Source organism: Leopardus geoffroyi, chromosome A3 (assembly GCF_018350155.1).
Source record: "Leopardus geoffroyi isolate Oge1 chromosome A3, O.geoffroyi_Oge1_pat1.0, whole genome shotgun sequence".
Lineage (NCBI taxonomy): Eukaryota > Metazoa > Chordata > Mammalia > Carnivora > Felidae > Leopardus > Leopardus geoffroyi.
This window is the reverse complement of record NC_059336.1, coordinates 16,584,095-16,603,169: the sequence shown is the minus strand read 5'-3', so window position 1 is coordinate 16,603,169 and position 19,075 is coordinate 16,584,095. Positions and strand designations below refer to the sequence as shown.

General features: G+C 50.1%; 1 protein-coding gene across 9 annotated transcripts in view; it reads left to right on the top strand.

The window, feature by feature from the left end:
• Positions 1-19,075, top strand: part of TOX2 (TOX high mobility group box family member 2) — a 136,527-nt gene that overhangs the window by 15,748 nt on the left and 101,704 nt on the right. For 3 of the 9 annotated variants that reach the window (XM_045444528.1, XM_045444525.1, XM_045444524.1), the window contains exon 1: positions 12,094-12,234. The exons of 4 other annotated variants lie outside the window; for them this stretch is intronic. In XM_045444528.1, coding sequence (XP_045300484.1) covers positions 12,109-12,234 — 126 coding nt within the window. In that variant the 5' untranslated portion in view covers positions 12,094-12,108. Of the gene's footprint in view, positions 1-11,849; positions 11,970-12,093; positions 12,235-19,075 lie in introns of those variants that run through there. 2 more of the 9 variants (XM_045444531.1, XM_045444532.1) reach the window with 2 other exon arrangements.

Genomic DNA, 19,075 nt, shown 5'->3' with positions numbered 1-19,075 from the left:
TTCAATCAGATGGCAAATAGAAAACAGGAAAGTTAGTAATAAAAAATGAATTAGGACGATTAGCAAAAGGTGAAGCGCTTCCCTCCTCAGGCAACAGGGAGAGTTGACGGAGCTTTGCAGGGTGTTCCTGTCCAAACACACGTCTGGATTATTGCAGTCTCCGGGGCTGGCCCTGGGGTCTGCTCAGCACATAGGACTTGGTTATTGCCTTTAGTTTTGCAAAGGTCATGGACAACCCCTTAGAGGGTCTCTGAGGGACTCACACCAGGATGAGGGGGCTCATACCCTGGGGTGGCTGGATGGGGCCTCTGAAGAGGGGTTTCTGACTCAGGGCAGGCCAGGAATTTGCTTCTTCCAGGGCAGAGACATCCATGGCCTTGTTCCCCCTCCCTACCCACCAGGATCTTGGAGAATCCTAACCTCCCCTCTTTCTAGCATCTTCTGCAGGGGTGCCCTTGGGGAACTTTTCTTCGCTGTCTGGTGTTAGGGGTATGGTCTCCTCAAGAAGGGGTAGAGGCAAAGGCTTTAACTGACTAATGCAGACACTCGACTCATTCCAAAGAGAAACAGAATTCTGGTGACCAAGTAGGGTGTGGGGTTGGAGCTCAGGCCAGAAGGACATGGAGCTTGCATCTTGCTAATGTTGTAACTCACACTCACCAGGGGGTGGGCCATGGAGATAACACACTGGTGTGTGGGGTGGTTATGTCCACACTAGCTGGCTCACCTCCACAGTCAATAATCAGGGTTGGATAATGCCCACATTAGCTGTATAATTGCTGTAACAGATGGGCGCGTGTTGTTAATACCATGTTTGCTGGATGGTCCCGCAGTTGGCTGGTGACTACCTACCTTAAGCCAGAGCTTCTCAAAACTTGAACGTGCATGTAGATCACATAGAGTCTTGTTAAAATGCAGATCCAGATTTGGGAGACCTGGAGTAGGGCCGGAGATTTTTCAGCTCTTAACAAGGTCTGGAAGATGCTGGGCTGCTGGTCAGAAGACCACAATTTGAGAATCAAGTCCTTTGTGTCAGGCTGAGCTCCCAAGAAGCAGAGCCTGAGACAAGGATGCTTGTCAAAGAGATCCAGTGGGGTGCCCTCCTGAGAAGGGTCATGGGGGCCCAGGACAAGCCTGGGGGAGGAGGGAAGCAAGGAGGTGGTCTCAGCTGGAGACCTGCTTCAGCCTGATCCTGCGGGGAACCCTGGAGCAAGAGTGGCACTACAGAGCTGGTCCCGTGTTGAGGTCAGGGCTGGGGGTGGCCTTTTGCACACCCTTGTCAGTTGGTCACTGGCCATAGGCTTCCTCAGGGAGGGGTGGGGGAGGGGTGATATGCTTCCTATGCTTTTCTCCTATCAGCCAAGGGCTCTTCTGCAGAGGAAGGGACATTAGCACTCATTTACTGGGGGATGGGTACAGAGCTGAAAAGGGAGATCTGGGTAAGACCCCATCAGTATCCACACACAGTATCCTTGTCTGATAGCCTTGAGAGTGTGGACAAGGAGGCAGGACTGTTTGCTCTTGTTTGAACTCTGCTGTGCGACCTTGGGTAAGCCATTTCTGCTCTCTGGGCACTGTGCTGCAGCCTCACAAGGTTTTGCTCATGATTGGTCCTTGGTCTTTGTCCTTAGGTTGTGATGGAGCCTGCAGGTAGGGATGGGCAGATAGGTGGGGCTCTCTACAGGATAAGACAACTCTTACTTCAGAGGTGAAGGGGGGGGGGAGGAGGGAGAGAGGAAAAAGAGAGGGAAGAGGGTGGGAGAAGGGAAGATAAAGGGAGGGAGGGGGAGAGGGAGAGAGAGAGAGAGAATCCCTGAGACCTGTAGTGTTCAGGGAGGACTTCCTGGCAGAGGGAGGCATTTAGGCAGGACCTCCAAGAAGGATAGGATGAGGACCTATAGAGGAGGGGAGAGCAGAAGAGCCATTAATTTAGTATCTATCATGGGATGGGTATTTCACTTACATTATTTATTTACTCTTTGCAACCACACTTGGAGTAGAAGCTGATCCCGCTGTGCAGATAAGCTGAGGCACCAGGAATGTGGTGACTGGGCCCTGGTCACACTGGGACTGGAACCCAAACCTGTGAGCTAGGACCCCCATTTTTGGCCTCCATGACTGCACCAAGCAGGGAGGGGGTGTGACCAAGGCCAAGGGGACCAGTGGCTTAGGGAACTATGGCAGAGCTGTCTGGATGAGTATAGGCTTGTGTGGAAGAAGAGGCAAAACCTGCAACTTGGGAAGGGCATTGAGTGCCAGGCCCTGGAGTTTGGGGCCTATAGGGGGGAGCCGCAGAGGGCTTTGGGGCAGGCGTGGTGTGTGCAAGGGGAGTGAGCCAGTGTTGTGCCCCTCTTCTCTGGGGCCCTTCCTGCCCCCACACTGGTGCATCTATCTTCCCTGATTCAGCTTATTCATCAGTGTGTGCGTGCGTGTGTGTGTGTGTGTGTGTGTGTGTGTGTGTGTGTGTGTGTACATGTGCATGTGGGGTGGGGTGGGGTGGGGTGGGGTGGAGTCCATCCTCGACCCTTTCTGTAGACCATTTTCTGGGCATTTGGGGTCCTTGGGGCCGAGGGGCTTCCGCTTTTGCTGTAGGCGCTCTGTGGGACGGAAGGCCTGGAATAACACTGCTACCCAGCAGTCTCAGTGTAGGGAAGAGCTGGTTGCCACTGTGACAAGCCCCCCTTCCTGCCTCCCTCCTTCCTGCGTGGCCAGCCCCAGGCAGCACACCCCGTGCCTTGGAGGCAAAGGGAGGAAGGACCACAGACAATTATCCCAGATGAAGGTAGATGTGGGCTTGGGTGTGTCAAGACTTTGAGGCTGAGGATTCAGGTCTGAATCATCTTCAGCCTTCTTTACTCTCTTATCCGTGGCCCGAGTTTTTTCTCCCCCAGTAGAATCTGGCAATACCCAGCTCTTTCTCATTCTTCATGTAAACCTCGCTCTCTCTCTCTCTGGATGTTATGTAAGCTACAGTCACAACTTGGCACCTGGCACAAGATGTTGATATCAAACATGGAAACTGTTACTGCCAAGTTGGGTGGCAAGGGGAGTGGTGTGAGAGGTACCCGCTAAGTGGGGGTGGGGACAGAGGAGGAGCTACTATTTACTGGATCCATACTATGTGCCAGGGGTCTTATGTATACTGTTTTGCTTAACCCTCACAAGAGTCCTGCAAGGTACATATTATTTTTGCCATGTCACAGACACCTGACACCTGGTCAGGTGACACCAGAAGCTCGGATAGAGAACTTGTCTAAGGTCACACAGCCTGCGGGTAGCAGAATGGATCACGAACCAGAATCTATCTAGCTCTGAAGTCATGATGCTTATTCTGCACCATATGCAAAGTATCTTTAGCTTCCTTTGAGGGGCACTTTTACATGTGTTCCCTGCTTAGACTCAAACCATCTCAACCTAGAAGACTTGGCATAGGATGTGTTATTCCCACTGCACAGACAGAGGTGAGTGCCTGCCTTGTCCAGGCTCAAACCAAGGTCATAGGCCAGTAGGGCTCAAACCCAGGGTTTGAGCTGCTTTCTACGTCCCAAGAGGCACTTGTAGTTCTCAGCTTGATGTTGTATAGACCAGACACACTTGTTCTTTGGCTGTGAGCGTATCATGGCCAATGCTCTTCTGTTAGCTCCTGTATCAGTTGTCTGTTGCTGCATACAAAGCCACCTAAGATTAGTGCTTCAAAGCAACTGTTTTATTTAGCTCACAATCTGTGGGTTAGCTGGAAGACTCTCTGGGCATGGGCTGGCTGGTCTCCGCGGGGCTCCCTCCTGCATCTGTGATCAGTCGGTCATTTATCTGGAAGCTGGATGATCTAGGATGGCCACACTCACCTGTTTGGTGGTTGGCAGGCTGCTGGCCGGGAGCTGGCTGAATGTTGGCTGGGCTTTTCCCAAAACCTCTTCCTCCAGCAGGCCAGCTCGGGCTCCTTCACTTAGCGCTTCGGGGCTCCTGGCGCAGCAAGACAAGATGCTCTGGTTCACAGGTGCTGTTCAAGTTTTTCCTTATGAAACACTTGCTGTCTCAGTGACCGCATAAAGTCACATGGCTAAGCCCACCTTCAAGGTGTGAAGAAAGGCTCCATCTCTTGATAAGAGGAGCAGTGACGTCACTGTGCAGAGGGCCCATGTGTAGAAACGGGAGGACCTGCATTCATCTTTATAATCTATCATGGCTGGCAGCAAACATTTATGGAGCCCCTGCTGTGTGCCAGGCACTGTGGCAGGAACTCCAGGGTGAACAAGAGACGTATAATGACATAATGGAACACAAAATGGGAGCATGACAAGGTTGGTCAGGAGAGCTGCACAAGTGCTATGAGGCCAGGTAACGGAGGGTCAGAAAGGACTTCAGGAGTTACAGGAAGACACGTTGCTAGGTGGTGGGGGCAGGGTAGGCATTCTAGATAGAGAGAACAGCATGTGCAAAGGTCTTGTGGAAGGAGAGACTTGGCACATTTAAGCACCCATTGATGTGCCAGTTCCCTCTAAGTGTCAGCATGCTTGGGCTGTGAACTTTGGGCTATGAACTTAACTTTGGTTCATAGATGTCCCTTGAGCAGCCCCCATGTGACACAGTTTCAGTAGGGAGGTGGTGAGACACCTTTCCATGGGCAGCTTATACATTGTGCAGCTGGGCTTGGTGGCCTTTGGGAAGAGGGAGAGATTAATGCTCACGTAGGCACCCAGGAAATCCTGTGGAAGAGGAGGGATTTGGGCGTCGGAAATGACAAGGAGGCAGTGAGGGAGAAGTCATAGGTATAGGATTGAGGGGCAGGTCTAGGGTGCTGGGTAAGTAAGGGTTTGGATTTAGTTCTGTTGGTCAGTGATCTTTGAACCATGAACTGAGAATGGTATCAGATCTGGGGTGGGGACCTGAGTGCCCAGCCCCCTGGGGAACCACCTACTTACTCCCGTGAGCTGCCTTCGATGTCCCTGAGCCTTCAGCAGGCTCTCTCAAGGCATATCAGATGGTGCAGTTTTAGAAAGGCCTGATCATAAATGAGCCAGCACAGAAGTGGAAAAATGGGACAGGTCAGACAAATTCAAGTTTGAATTCCTGCTCCTTGTGACATCACCATGAACCTCCAGGCAAGTGCCACCAGCCTCAAGCCTTGGTTTTCTCATCTGAAAATGGGGGCCTGGTCCCATCCACCCTGGGTTGGACTGAGCCCCTGTGGGGCGGAGTTAATCTTAGTGCCTGTTCTATGCATGCAGGCTCTTCCTGTGTGCAGCCAAGGACAGTGCAGGGGCCTAGGTGACGGCCAAGTCAGAGTATAGCAAACACTCCTCTTTACCAGGCCCCAGAATAAACAGAAACCACGGCAACTGGGATGCATCACATGGCCGGCAGCCCGTCTTGCTGCTGATGGCCAGGGGATGTCACAGATGCCCACCACCGGTAGGGTGACCCTTGGGAACTCCCTTAGCCCTCCTCTCTGCCTGAGGTAGGACCGAGTAGTTCTAGCAAAATCAATCCTGACTTTGGGTTTTATCCAACCTCATATTTTATTATTTAATTTTATTTTTTCAGTCTTGTCCCAGAAAGCATATCCTAAATGAGATAAGTTGGAGCAAACCTCCCTGCCCTCCCCTTCCCTCTGTCATCTCCTGTTGGATGCCCTGGAAGGAGTTGCCAGGATGCTGCTGGAGGCCAGCACCGAAATAGCAACGCGTCTATTCTGGGAGTGTGGGCACAGGGCCAGTGGTCTCTGCCAGTGTCCACAGACATCCAGCAAGGTGGTGGCATTAATCCCCTACTTTGCAGAGAGGCTCACCCTTACCTGAGAGGTTCACAGCTACTAGCAGAGCTGGGATTTGAACCTGGGTCTTCATGCTTCAGAACTCATTTCCATACTGTCTTTGGTTGAACTGGGGGTTCAGGCACCAGTAGAGCTAGGAAGAGTGTGTTTGTCAGCTCCCCATGTGGGGGCCGCTGGCTTGCGATGCCTGCCCCACCACACAGGGGTCCAGGGCAGTGGTGGTGGTGGTGGAGGGGCGGCTAAGGTGGCCTTGGAGACTGAGAAGGTTTCCAGTCCTTGTGCTTCAGCCTGTCAGCCTCCTTGTGCACCTCTGGCAGGAGTGGACCTGGACCTTTGCTTCCAGAAGCATGGCTTTGCCTTGGCTGGATGTTGAGAGTGGGGCTTTCTGGAGCCACTGGCTTCTCTCTCTACATCTGCAGCCATCCAGACTGGAGAGTCAAAGTCCAGGCTAGGGTGATCCCTTTGTCTCTTGGAACCTTGACTCATCTGTAAAATGAGGGATCTGGTGACTCAGTTGACAACACCACAGTGAGCGTGGACGGCAGGCCCAGAACCTTCCTTCCAGTCCTGTCTGTGACACTTACTAGCTCTGAGCATCCAGCAAGTTACTTAGCTTCTCTGTGCCTTAGTTTCCTCCTCTGTGATATGGGGATAATAATTGCATCTACCTAACAGGGTTGTCTTGAGAACCAATATGTGTAAATGCAGGAAGCAGTACCTGGGACAGAGTATGTGCTGCTGTAAGCGTTACCTTGTGTTGGGAAGTTAGTGTGGCTATCACAGGACCTGTCCTTGTGCTTGGCAGGAAGCAAATGCTCAGAAACTGCTTTTGGCTGAGGAGGGGAGGAAGAAGGTGACACCGCCGGGCCTGCTGTGGGACCTGGGGACACCCACCTAACCTCTCAGAGTCTCACTTTTGGTGGTTCCTTGTTTATTTTTGGTTATTCAGTGACAAGAACACATATGAAGCTATAAGAGTATATTTAATACATTCCAAAATTAGAGGCAAAGAAAATATAAGACAGAAAAAATTCTAGGTGGAAAAATGAAAGCAGGTATGTTGGTCCTGGGGCTCTGCAGTTATAGAAATCAGCCTGCAAATCCAGCTCTGGGCTTCCTGGCAGATGAGTGAAAAGGGAAATAGATTTACCCCAGGGTTTCTTTGATAAGGGGGAAGAGGCTTGACAGGTCCTCACAAGAAGTACTGTCTTAACTGGCATTTGGAGCTGAAAGAAATTCCTCTCACCAGCCTCATGGAAGTTCTCAGGCTTCAGTTTCCCATAAAATGGGGGGATGAGACCATTCTTCCTTGCTACTCTGGCTGATTGTGGGGATTATGTGGGTATAAAGTACCTGGTGTATGCCCAGCGAGTCGTGGGCTCGGAGGGCACACTTCTTGCCCGTCTGCCCTGTCATGGCTAACTCCTGCCTATTTCTGGACGAAAGCTGAAGTCCAAACATACCCGGCAGTGCCTGGAGAGCACAGCTCTGCTGTTGGGACTCAGTCAGGGGGAGTCTCGTGTGTGGGAGGTGGTGACTGTTTAATAACAGGACAGATGCCAAGGCCAGTGGGGCACTGCGACACAATGAGGCATAAGCCCCACAAGTGAGCATGTGCAGTGTGTCGGAGGACTACATGAAGGCCACCTGGTGCAGTCAGACATGAGTTCGAATTCCGGGAGGGCTGCGGGGTGGTGGAGAGAGTGTTAGGCATTTACAGAGGATGAAGGGAGGCAGGGTCCTGTGCACCATCAGGTGTCCAGTGTGGCCCCGCAGTGGCTGGCAGTTTTGGCGAGGAGGCACATGGGATTAAGCCCACCACGGTGCCCCAGTGGGTGTGAGGATCCAGACAGGCACCACAGAAGCGCAAAGCGGCTTTAATCACTTCCCTTGGGCGAGATTTATTCAACAGCAGCTCAGAGCCTCCAGCATTTACAGGTGCTGACGGGGGCATCACAATATTGTGAAATTAAGCAGGGAGCCGACTTCATTACAGCTTACCTGGCAAGGAGGCAGCTGCCTTAGTTAGCAGCGATGGCTGGATGTGACAGAGCTAAAATTGAACTTGGCAATTAGGCTCGTGAGAGGTTCTCGGTGCTGTAAAAGGAAGTTCCATGGAAATCAACCCTGGTAATCACAGGGTTTACAATTAGTCAGTTACTATTAAGGTTGCCCTGTCAGCATATACTGCAGGGCAATGCAGGGGAACAGGGATGGAAACTTGGGTTTTGACTGTCTCGGGTTACCATGTGCTCGCCTGCACCAGCCTTTTCTGTTTTAATGTTTGTTCTGGGGCAGAAGATTGACAGACCCTGTGTTAATGTCATGGTGCAGGTGCAGTGTGCCCATTTGCATTATGGATCATTTTAAAGTCCTTTTTTTTTTTTTTTAATTTTTTTGGCATGAGCTTGCACCTCTTCCTCATTTTTGGGTTTCTCCTGACTTGTGAGGAGTGTTTTCCCAAACAGCTTCGTATCTCTCCTTGGGATATTGCACATGAAGAGCTCAGCGTTTTGTTGACTCTTGGTACTGGAGAAAGGAATGATGCGATATTATTGAAGGTTTTTGAGCACCCTCATGGAATTATTTTTATTAAGCCATAACTAGAATATTTCAACAACCTCAGAATATTGTCCCCATTTTGCAGATAAAGGCAGTGAGGAGCTGGTGTGCACTTGGCTACTGGTGCTGAGAGAGGCAGACAGAAGGAAAGAACTTACACAGGTTCGCTGCTGAGTCGGCCTGGGGTGTGTGCACTGACCCTCTTGAATGGGAAGATGGAAACTCAAGCCACCTCATTGCTTTGAGCCCCAGTCAGTTCATCCGTAAAATGGGAACTTGTGCCCGGCAGCATGTAAGGATTAAGTGAGATAGTTCAGGCACAGAAGGTCAGCACAGGTGGCTTTTGTTACTAACACTAATATTTATTGTCCACTCACTTTGTGCCATGAGTGACGGTGGCTTCGCACAAAGACCGCACAAGGCAGTCTTAAGTAAACGCAGGCTCAGAGAGGGTATGACTTTGTCCAGGTCTTCTTAGTAAGGGGTGGTGCCAGGATTCAGACTCAGGCAGTCAGGCCCCCAGAGTCTGGCCCTTGCCCCTGCCCCCAACTCTGGGAGCAGTTGAATATCAAGAAAACAAGGCAGCCTGGATGAGCTGCTTCTGTGGCTGAGAAGAGAGAAGCATTAAAACAGAAATATCTTTCCAAAAGGCTTCGGCTCCTTCACATGAAGCTGAGTCATCTCTCTGTGTTTTGAACCGTAACCATCAAGCTGCCTCAAAATGCCCCAGATAAAAATAAAAATAAAAATAAAAAATGCTGAGTTCTCCCAAGAGGAGCTGAGTAGAGGGTACGAAGAGCTGGGACCCCTGCCACCGTGCACTGGGTACCTTGGCCCAAGTGTTTAATGGGGCAGGCGCTCTCAGGGTGAATGGGTCCAGGTCGGGAAGCTGTTCTGTGCCTGAATGCATGGGGACAGCATGGTCACAACCCCAGAATTCCTGCACGTAACGGAGTTCAGTGTTTGATGGAGAATGCAGGGATTTTCTGCACCTGCCCCGTGTCACCCCATCTCTGCCTCTTAACATGCTTCCTCCCGTCTCTGTGTACCCAACCCTGCCCCTCCTTCCACACTCAGCCAATGACCCTGAGGTTCTTAGCTGTGAGCACTGTCTCCCTTATATAATATTTTCTCACCTACATACATGAGCTGAGATGTCTTTGGGGTCAAGGACAGTGTCCTAATTACACACTGCCCTTGTGTCTGGAACCGTCCCTTGCATAGAGTAGGAAATAGGCAGAGGGAGGGAACGGAAAATGCTATTGACTGAATGAATTAATAAATGATAATTGAAGGCTTTTTACCTTCACACTTTCTTAGTCACAATAAATTATACTTTTTTCTTCTTAGTCTCTGATTCCCAGTTAGAAAGTTTAACATCCAACAAGCACTATGGGCTTCTTTCCAGATCAGTGAACGCAGGTTATTAGTCTGGCTGCATACTATTCCATGGCACAGAGAGTTGTGGCTTATTGAGCCTATACCCTATCAATGGATTTTATTCTCATTTTCATTTTCTTATAAATAATGTTGTAATGGGGCGCCTGGGTGGCGCAGTCGGTTAAGCGTCCGACTTCAGCCAGGTCACGATCTCGCGGTCCGGGAGTTCGAGCCCCGCGTCAGGCTCTGGGCTGATGGCTCGGAGCCTGGAGCCTGTTTCCGATTCTGTGTCTCCCTCTCTCTGCCCCTCCCCCGTTCATGCTCTGTCTCTCTCTGTCCCAAAAATAAATAAACGTTGAAAAAAAAAATTAAAAAAAAACAAAACAAAACAAAACAAAAATAATGTTGTAATAAAGAAGTAAATGTCCATGTGCAAATAAAGTTGAGCCTAGAAAGTCCTTTTCCATCTTAAGCCCATATAAGCATTCAAGGATGGACTTTTCTAGCACTCTCCCAGCTTTGTGTGTATGTTTCCAGATCTTCAGTATATCTGAAATTTCCACCTCTCTATCGTAGTGCAAAATGTACATCTCCCTCTCCTTCACACAAGTTCCGTGTGCTTGGAACTAGGCCTTGGATCTACAGATTGTGTGTACTTTCTATTTGTTGAGCACCTGCTGTTTGTCAGGCCCTCTGCTAGGCGATGAGACCCAGAGATGAGCAAGGCAGAGGGGTCCTGGCCATCATGGAGCTCACAGCCTAGTGAAGAAGATGAACAATAAACAAATAAAAGCAGCCATCAAAACAAACAACCAGAAAACATTGGCTGGAGGGGTGTGCTGTGAACAGTGTAATTCAGGGTGGGTGAGTCAGAGGAGCCCTTTCTGGGAAGGAAGGAGATCTTTGAGCAGAATGCGAAGGATGAGAAGTCAGTTGTGTGAAGGCCTGGGCAAGGGAACAGCATGAGAAGGGTGTAGAGGTATGATGCAAGACTCTTCCTCTCTGGAGCCCCTTCTAGTCCCCCTGCCCCCTCCTCATGCAGATATGCTGGTCATCGGTCTCTTTTATTACCATGTGTTCCCCAGGTCTTTCTTGTCACTTAGTTTATTATTGTTACAAGTGTTCAATATTGGGGTGATTCCCAGAACTCCTCTCACTGAGTTCTGAGTATCCTCAGCTCTGTGAGGCTTCCTCAGCAGCCTCTGGTGTTTCTAAAATGTCCAAAAATGAAAATTGGTTTAACAGGGCCTGGCACAGTACATGGCACTTAATAGGCACTGTCATCCCCATTTTACAGATGAAGAGACTAAGGCGCGGGGACGCTAATTGTTCCAGTAGGCAGAGCCAGGGTTTGAACCCAGTTCTGTCTTATTCCTAAGTCCACATTCTTCACGGAGCTGAGTTAACTGCACTTGTGTGGAAGCTAACGAGCTTCAGACCAGCCCTGTCCCAAGCCTGATCCAGCCTCATGGTGGGTGACCTTGGGCCTTGGCCTGCTACCCCTCAGGAGTGAGAAGGAACCAGGCAGGCTCTCATGTTTTTGTTTTAAATTACAAATGTCATACATGCTTGTGGAAAAGAGAAGGAGGAGGAGGAGGAGGAGGAGGAGGAGGAGGAGGAGAGGAAAAAACAAGAAAAGAAAGAAAAAGCAGCGACTGAAAATACCTCCTTATCCTACTCCCCAGGGTGACCACTATTCACAGTTTGGCATCTTTTACAGTGTGTATCCAAACACACACACAGTTGTTGTTTTTATAAAAATGGGATCACGTCCTGGATTCTTTCTCCCAACCAGTCCCAAGTCAGTACCTGCAGACCTTCCTCATTCCATCATATTCCACAGAATGGATAGATTTTAATCTGTGCAACGCAGCCCTGCTTTGAGACATTCAGCGTGCCCCCGATTCTTGTCTGTTTAACAAACAACATCTGTGGGTGTGCGCTGTGCACGCCAGTGCAGGTATTTCCACAGGACGGATGCTCAGAAGTCTGACTGCCAAGTGAAACGGCATGCAACTTTCACGTGTTGACAGGTGCTGCCAGGCTGCCTTCCAGAAGCTTTTCCAGCTCAATACCTGCTCCCGAGGCAGCATGCGTGAGTGGGGAAGGCTCGTAAGCCACAAACGATGCAGAGCCAGGCTGCCTCCCCTTCCGCTCCCTGAGACCTGGTGTGGAGACCGCTGCCAGGAGCTCCGAACACTCAGGCCCAGATTGGGATAGAAGATGGATTTTGATAAAAGAGATTAAATAACAGGTTTTTCCATTTCACCTTATAGGAATGGGATGGGGGGGGGGTGGGGGTGCCGGGCCTCCAGCCAATAGAGGACCAAGACTTGTCAGGAGGGCTTATAAAGCTTGCTATTTCTGGCATTTTTTCTCTTTCTCTGCTGATTATGCAGCAGAATCGCACAGAGGCTGTCGCGGGCGCGTTCTCTCGCTGCCAGGGCTTCTGTGGAATGAGACTCGGGCTCCTTCTACTTGGGAGACGCTGGTGCATTGCAGGTGTGTTTCAGCAGAAGGTAAGCAGCGGGTGCCCGCCACCTCCTGAGGTGGAGGCGGCCAGGCCTTTGCTGCGGGGTGAAGACAGACAGTGCCTGGGTGGGGGCAGGCAGCGACCTGGACTGGTGCCTGTCACGTTGTGGAATGAAGATGCTTTGGAGGGTTCCAGGAGGCCTGCACTTGGCAGCTCCTTCTTGAAAGGGAATTCTAAAAGTGGCTGGGATTGGCCCCTGGAGGGGCAGGTCTTGGTGCCCTGAGCATCATAGCTGCCCAGGGTACTCAGGAAGCATTTGTTCATTCACTCATTCATTCATTCATCCATTCAGCACACCCCGCAGTGGGCCTGGCCAGGTGTGGGTGGGGGGCCTGGCCAACTCAGACCAGAAACAAGAGTGGGGATAACACATGGTATGGCAGGGGCCCAGAAGATACCTAGGGTGAGGAGTGGGAGGGGCTTTTCAAGGCAGGAGGGGTGAGGAGTAGCTGGGGCTGTCACTAGGAACCAAGTTTGAGCTGCTGCTTCCATTGGATTTTGGAGTTTGTGGAATCAATAAAACTTCCTCCCCAGATTTGCAAGTACCACCTTTTCCTTTTGTCTGTTAAAGATATTGAAAAATAAGCAGTTGGGATCTCCAGTTGCTGTCCTGTTGTAAAAGCAAGGACAGCAAAAGATAAGGAAGGACATTGTCACAGATTTTTTTTTAAGTTTATTTTTATTTATTTTGAGAGAGAGATGGAGTGTAAGTGGGGGAGGAGCAGAGAGAGAGGGCAACATTGAATCCCAAGCAGGCTCTGCACCATCAGCATGGAGCCTGACCTGGGGCTTGAACTCATGAACCATGAGATCATGTCCTGAGTTGAAATCAAGAGTCGGAGGCTTTACCAACTGAGCCACCCAGGTGCCCTGACATTGTTACAGATTTAAAGGCAAACACATACACACATAATAGGCGACAGAGATTTTGAATGCAGAAACCTACTATTAATGACATTTTCCAGCTGTCGCTGGGGAGATTGTCTTTGTGGAGGGAGTTGGCTGAGCTGGAGGTGGGGCTTGTTGCAGGTGACAGGGCTGCACCCAGCTGAGCAGGAGGCCTGACCTCTTCTGGTGCTCTGATTTATCACAGTCGTTGTGGAGGAGCTGGCTTTGTGCACGTGTGTCCCAGAAACGGAAACCGCCCTCTCAAACCTGCTTTCCCTTGCTTGGAATGCCCCAAGGGAATCAAGAGAGACCAAGAAAGAGGAGCTTCTGTGCCCCCTGGCGTGATCTCCACTTTCTGCATGCTGGTTCTAAAGGCAAGAGGACGCAGCCCCTTGGTCTGCGGGGGATGGCGTTGGAGCCAGCCAGCCACTGAGGAAATAGCCACGGAGTGCCTCCTGTGTACCAGGGTCTGGGTTAGGTACTGGTTTCAGCTCTCAGCTCTGCCACACATACAGTCTGTGACATAGGGCCAGCTTTTGGAGCTTTGCAAGTCTCTGCCTGCTTATCCATAAAATGGGGACACTGATACCTCCCTCCTTGTGTTGTGATGATTGTGTGTTGTGCACACACATGTGCTGCCTAACACTTTGCCTTGTATGTGGTAGGACCTCCATAAATGTTGAGTGAATGAATGAGCAAATGACCCAGAACCCATAGCTCTGCTTAGGAGAACTTCATGGCTAACACTGTGTGTGTGTGTGTGCGCGCGCGCGCACACACACACACATATGACCTGGGGAGCTCTCCCCCTTGTGCTTACAGCCAGAGACTTTGTGTTCTGGTTCTCTTCTTAGGGAGCTTGGATGCAGGGCCACATTCTGCTTCACAGTGCTGTCTGGTACGAATTTCTCTATGTCTCTGGTCACATCCATAGCTCTTGACTGGGAGAGGAGGAGTTAATTACAGGGACTTACTTGTTGTCTTGAAACAGGCTGAGTCTTATTTTTAATGCTTGCTGAGAGCCCAGGGTGGGAAGAAAGACTTTGGAAGGGAGATGGGAGTAGTCTTAGAAGGGAGGGTGTGACTGGAGTATCACCATTCCTGAATACCCCCAGATCTGGGGAACAGAAGCTGAACCCAGGGTTGGTTTGTTTTTTTTTTTTAATGTTTTAGGTTTATTTTATTTTTTAAAGTTTATTTATTTTTGAGAGAGAGAGAAAGAGAGAGAGAGAGAGAGAGAGAGAGAGAGAGAGCAAGCGAGCAGGAGAGGGTCAGAGAGACAAGAAAAGAGAGAATCCTAAGCAGTTTCCACACTGTCAGCACAGAACCTGATGCGGGCTCTAAACTCACTAACTGTGAGATCATGACCTGAGCCTAAATCAAGAATTGGACACTCAAGCAAATGAGCCACCCAGGCACCCCTGAAGCCAGGTTGAAGACTTGGCTTTGAGTCCTGGCTCTGCTTTGTGTTTGCTGTGTGGTCTCTGGCAGGTCACTTACCTCTCTTAACCAGTTTCGTTACCTATAAAATGACAGATTATTAGAATTAAATGGGACTAGGTATACAAAGCACTGTGTTGGTGCTCAGTAAATAAAAATACTCTTCCCTCTTGTGGATGGACCCTGGAGCCTTTGACTGGGGCCCAGGGTATCTGCTGGCACACAGGGTTTGGCACACAGCAGATACCTAATGAATATTTATGGAGTGGGTGAAGGTGCCCAGGGAGTGGGAAGTCAGAATTGTATGTTTATATCCTCCTATGCAATTGCTTTGAGATCTTGAGTAAGTTCTTTGCCTTCCTTTGGTCTCTGATTCCCTTAGAAAAAAGTAGTTCAGGCTGGTCCTGCAAACTCCTACTATTCTGTTCCGTGTTGGAAATTCAAACATAAACTCATGTTTGAAATTAATTTCCTTTCTGCGATTAGTGGAACCCGTGATGACTGTCTCCCTCCTGCTGCCTCCTGCATTCGCAAACCAGTAATTAACAAAATTGGGAGCAGAGGCAAAGATGCGAGGTTTCCTGAGGAGGCCGCGCGGGCATGGCTGGGGCTCCCTCTGTGGTACCTGCTGTGATTGCCTCCAGGAGTCACCATCTCTGTCCTCAGGGGGCCTGGCAAGTGTTCACGTGTATGGATAATCACAAATGGAGCACTGAAATATCATAGATGGGAAGTGGTTTCTCCAGTTTCTCCCAGACCTTGGGGTGCTGTTTTCCAGGGAGGGTGTGGGGTCCTCCTGCTCTTGGGTGTCTGTCCAGATGGGCACTGATAGAGGAATCAGGTAGGCTGGGATCTTCAGTCTTCCCTTTCTTGATTTCTGGCTGAGACTTTAGGCAATGCGCTCACCATCTCTGGGTCTGTCTTGCTGTGCAGCCATGGGGGCAGCAGCCTGTTATGAATGGGGGGATCGTATAGAAAAGCCGCTTTGATTTACACCTTCTCTCCCCAGAGGATTCATCTGAAGAAGACAGTGGCTCTAAACGGTCCTTGTCTTGATTCACACGCCCCACCTTCCGACATGCCCTGCCCTGTCATGCCCATCTTGGTAAACACTGTGACTGTCTGCTCCTTGGCTTGCATCACTCCTGGCCCTTCTCTCTGCCTCACTGCCCGATGGCTGTACCTGCAGGGTAAAACCCCACCTCCCTACTTCACTATTACCTGTTGCTGGGTGATACGGGAACCTCTGCCCAGGCCTCCCTGCCTCCGCCTTCCTTGTAGAGTCCTCTCTCCTCACACAGCTAGCAGGATCTCTGTGAACCACTCCCCTGCTGAAAGCCTTTTGTTGGATGGTTGCTTGTAGCCTGTTGGGCCTGTTCCGATACCCTTAATGTGTATTAATGTGGCCACTTGGGGGGCTGGGGCACCTGTCTGAATTCAGTTTTTGCAGTCAGCAAGCTAGCTTCTGCCTCCTCCCTCCCAAGCAGAATCATTGCTGCTGTACAGCTTCCTGAAGCCCCCTCCCCCACTAACCAAGCTGTCATGCTTCTGGATTTATACATGCAGACCTTTTTGTCCAGAATGTTTCCTCTACCCCTTGAACTTCTGCTCATTATTGCAGACAGAGTTGTGGCATCACTGCTTTCCAGAAGCCTGCTCTGATTGCTCATTCCTCCCACCCCCCAACAGTCTGGGCCAGGGACCCTTCCCTGCCCCCACCCCATTGTAATCCTCCTCATCAGTGCTCTGATGCTCTGGGGGACTGAAGCTGGGTATGATGCATTTTATCCTCACACCCTCTGGAAGGTGATGCAACACAGAGTATCTGCTTGGGAAACATTAATTTAGGTGTAAATGCAAAGAACTCCTTGCAAATTAAGGGCCTTCAGACCTAGGCAGACTGGATTAGATCCTCAGCCTGTGGTTTGATTTGGCTTTGTTACCTTGGAGAAACCATCTAACCTCTCTGATCTTGGAGGGTCATGAGGATGGACAAGATGACACTTACAACAAATTTCCTGTTATTTCCCGTCTGCTTGACTGTAAATGTCCCCAAAGGCACTTGGAACATTTAAATGGCTCCCCTACTTTGCTCTGAACAGAGCAAACCCAAAGAGGGGCCAGGCCCAGTGGCCCCCAGTACCGTGCACAGAGGAGCCCTGCACAGAACCTCAAACAGGAGCAAAAATAGCACCCATTCAGGCAACCTGAGATGCAGAAGCCACAGGAAGAAGCCGCAGGCCAAGCGGATGTCAGCTGCTCTGAGGCCCCACCGAGGCTCCTCCGATGTACCGAGCTATTGCAGGCCTCACGCCTGCCCTTACTGGCTCCTCTGACCACAGCCATCAGATAAGGCCAAGGAAAAAAGTGCTGGCTTCCTCTCTCTGGGGAGGAGTAATCTCAGTGCCATCTGTGGGGTGCACTCCACTCTCTGTTGCCTCTCTGGCGTCTCTCCCCCCTGCCTCCTTGCTCGCTTTGCTTACCTTACTGGTCTTGACCCATACAGTCCCACCTTTGGGCTTTTGCACAGGTGGTTTCTCCCCCATTTACTCACCTGGCCTAGTCCCTTACATCCTTTCAGTTTGCCCAACTGCCCCTTTCTTAGTGAGGCCCACCATGGCCACCCTCCTTAAACTCACATAACCTCCATCCAGGCATTCCTGATTCATCTCACCTGCTCACCTTTTCCTTCCTTCCCTAATTCTTGAACCTTATAACATACTGTGGAAGTGACTTAGTTACTATATTTAATGTTTGCTTTTTGTCTTCAATGCAAGAGGCAGGCTCCAGGGATCTTTGGTCTTAGAATAGTGCCTGGACCCCAAGTAGATACTTAATAAATATTATTTCAGGAAATGGATGCATGAGTGAGGGGATAAGAACCAGCCCAGCCATCAGAAGGGGGTTGGGCTGGATTTGTTTGGATTCTTATTTCACATGCACACTCACATGTATGAACACACGTGTGCTTGCATAGATATCTCTAGCCACTTTTTGAGCCTCTCAATGTTTGAGACAGGGCTGGTCTGAGGTCATCGAATGGTTCATCAAATGTTTGTAGGAAGGAAAGGGAGATTGACAGCTGGGCCAGTGTGAAGGAGACCTCGTGCTTTAGGGAAAGGGCCTTTCCAGGAGTGGGTCAGCCGGCAGGAGAGGAGAGGTCCAGTGGGAGATGGCAAGGGATGGGGCTAGAGAAAGTGGCAGGAATCAGGTCAAGCAGAACATTGGGACCAAAGAAAAGAGGTGGGAGCCTTTGAAGGACTTTAATCAAGGGAGTGACTTATTGATGATTTAAGACGGGGTTCTCCTGGTTTGTGATTAGGTGGGAAAATTCAGTCTTTGTTCTAAGAGTCAACTATATGCCAGACACTCTTGGCTGTGCTTTTCATGAGGTTTCTCATGAACCCATTATGTAGGTGAAAAAATTGAGACTCATGGAAGGGAGTTTCACAGAATCCATCCTCCATATGACAGCCTGAGTCATCTTCTAAAATGTAAATCAGAGCATGCTACTCCTTTGCAAGAACTCTCCAGGGTCTTCCCATTTGGGATAAAACCCAAATCCCTACTATGGCCCCAGGTTTTCATATGCTTTGGCCCCTGCCGACCGCTCTGATCTCAACCTTGTCCCTCCCCTGTGCTCGAGCCACATTATTTCTCCCCCATGTGACAGCTTTCTGCTTGCTGACCTCAAGGACTTTGCCCTTGGTAATCCCTCTGCCCACAGTACTTTTTGAGCCCCTAGGGCTCCCCCAGTTTAACTGTTACCTCTAGAGAGAGATCTTTTCAAGTTGTTCCTTGCTGTCTTCTATCTCTGCAAACAAGGGGTTGCTTCACAGCATTTTATCACAGTTGTGCCCATGTTTGTGTGTTTGCTTGTTTGTTGCCTGCCTTCCCCAGTAGGCTCTAAGGTCTGTGGGGGCTGGGATCATGTCTGTGGAGGATGTGGGGAGCTCTGGGCCTGTGTGGCCTGGATGGCTGCGTGCCTCTGGACCTGCCCGAGAAGGCCAATGCCTTACGGGACCCCTGGGAGGGGGGTGGGTAGCACCATGATTCCTGCTGCACCTGGTCTTGACTCACTCCCAATGCCGCCATATTCCCCATAAGATGCTCCACCTGGCATTTCAGCTGCCTGGAGTCCATGAATATATGTGGAAAGATGTCAGGTCTGGGCTCGAATCTCAGCTCAGCCACCTAATAGCTGTGAGATCTTGAGTACTTTCCTTTACCCTTTCTGAGCCTCACTTATCTCTTCTGTAAAATGGGCACACAGAGGGATGGTCTGTCCACAAGGTCCTATCACCTGTGTGCCCAGTGCTTGGCTCAGCTCTAAAGTCCCTTATCTGAAATCCAAAAAGCTCCACCACCAAATACTGGTTTGTAAATATGCTGCGAACTCATTTGACCCCAGAACCTGATCTGAACTGACACAAAACTCTTCATAATTTTTACTTAATCCTTGTGTGGATATTCACAGGATATGAATGTGTTTTATTGCA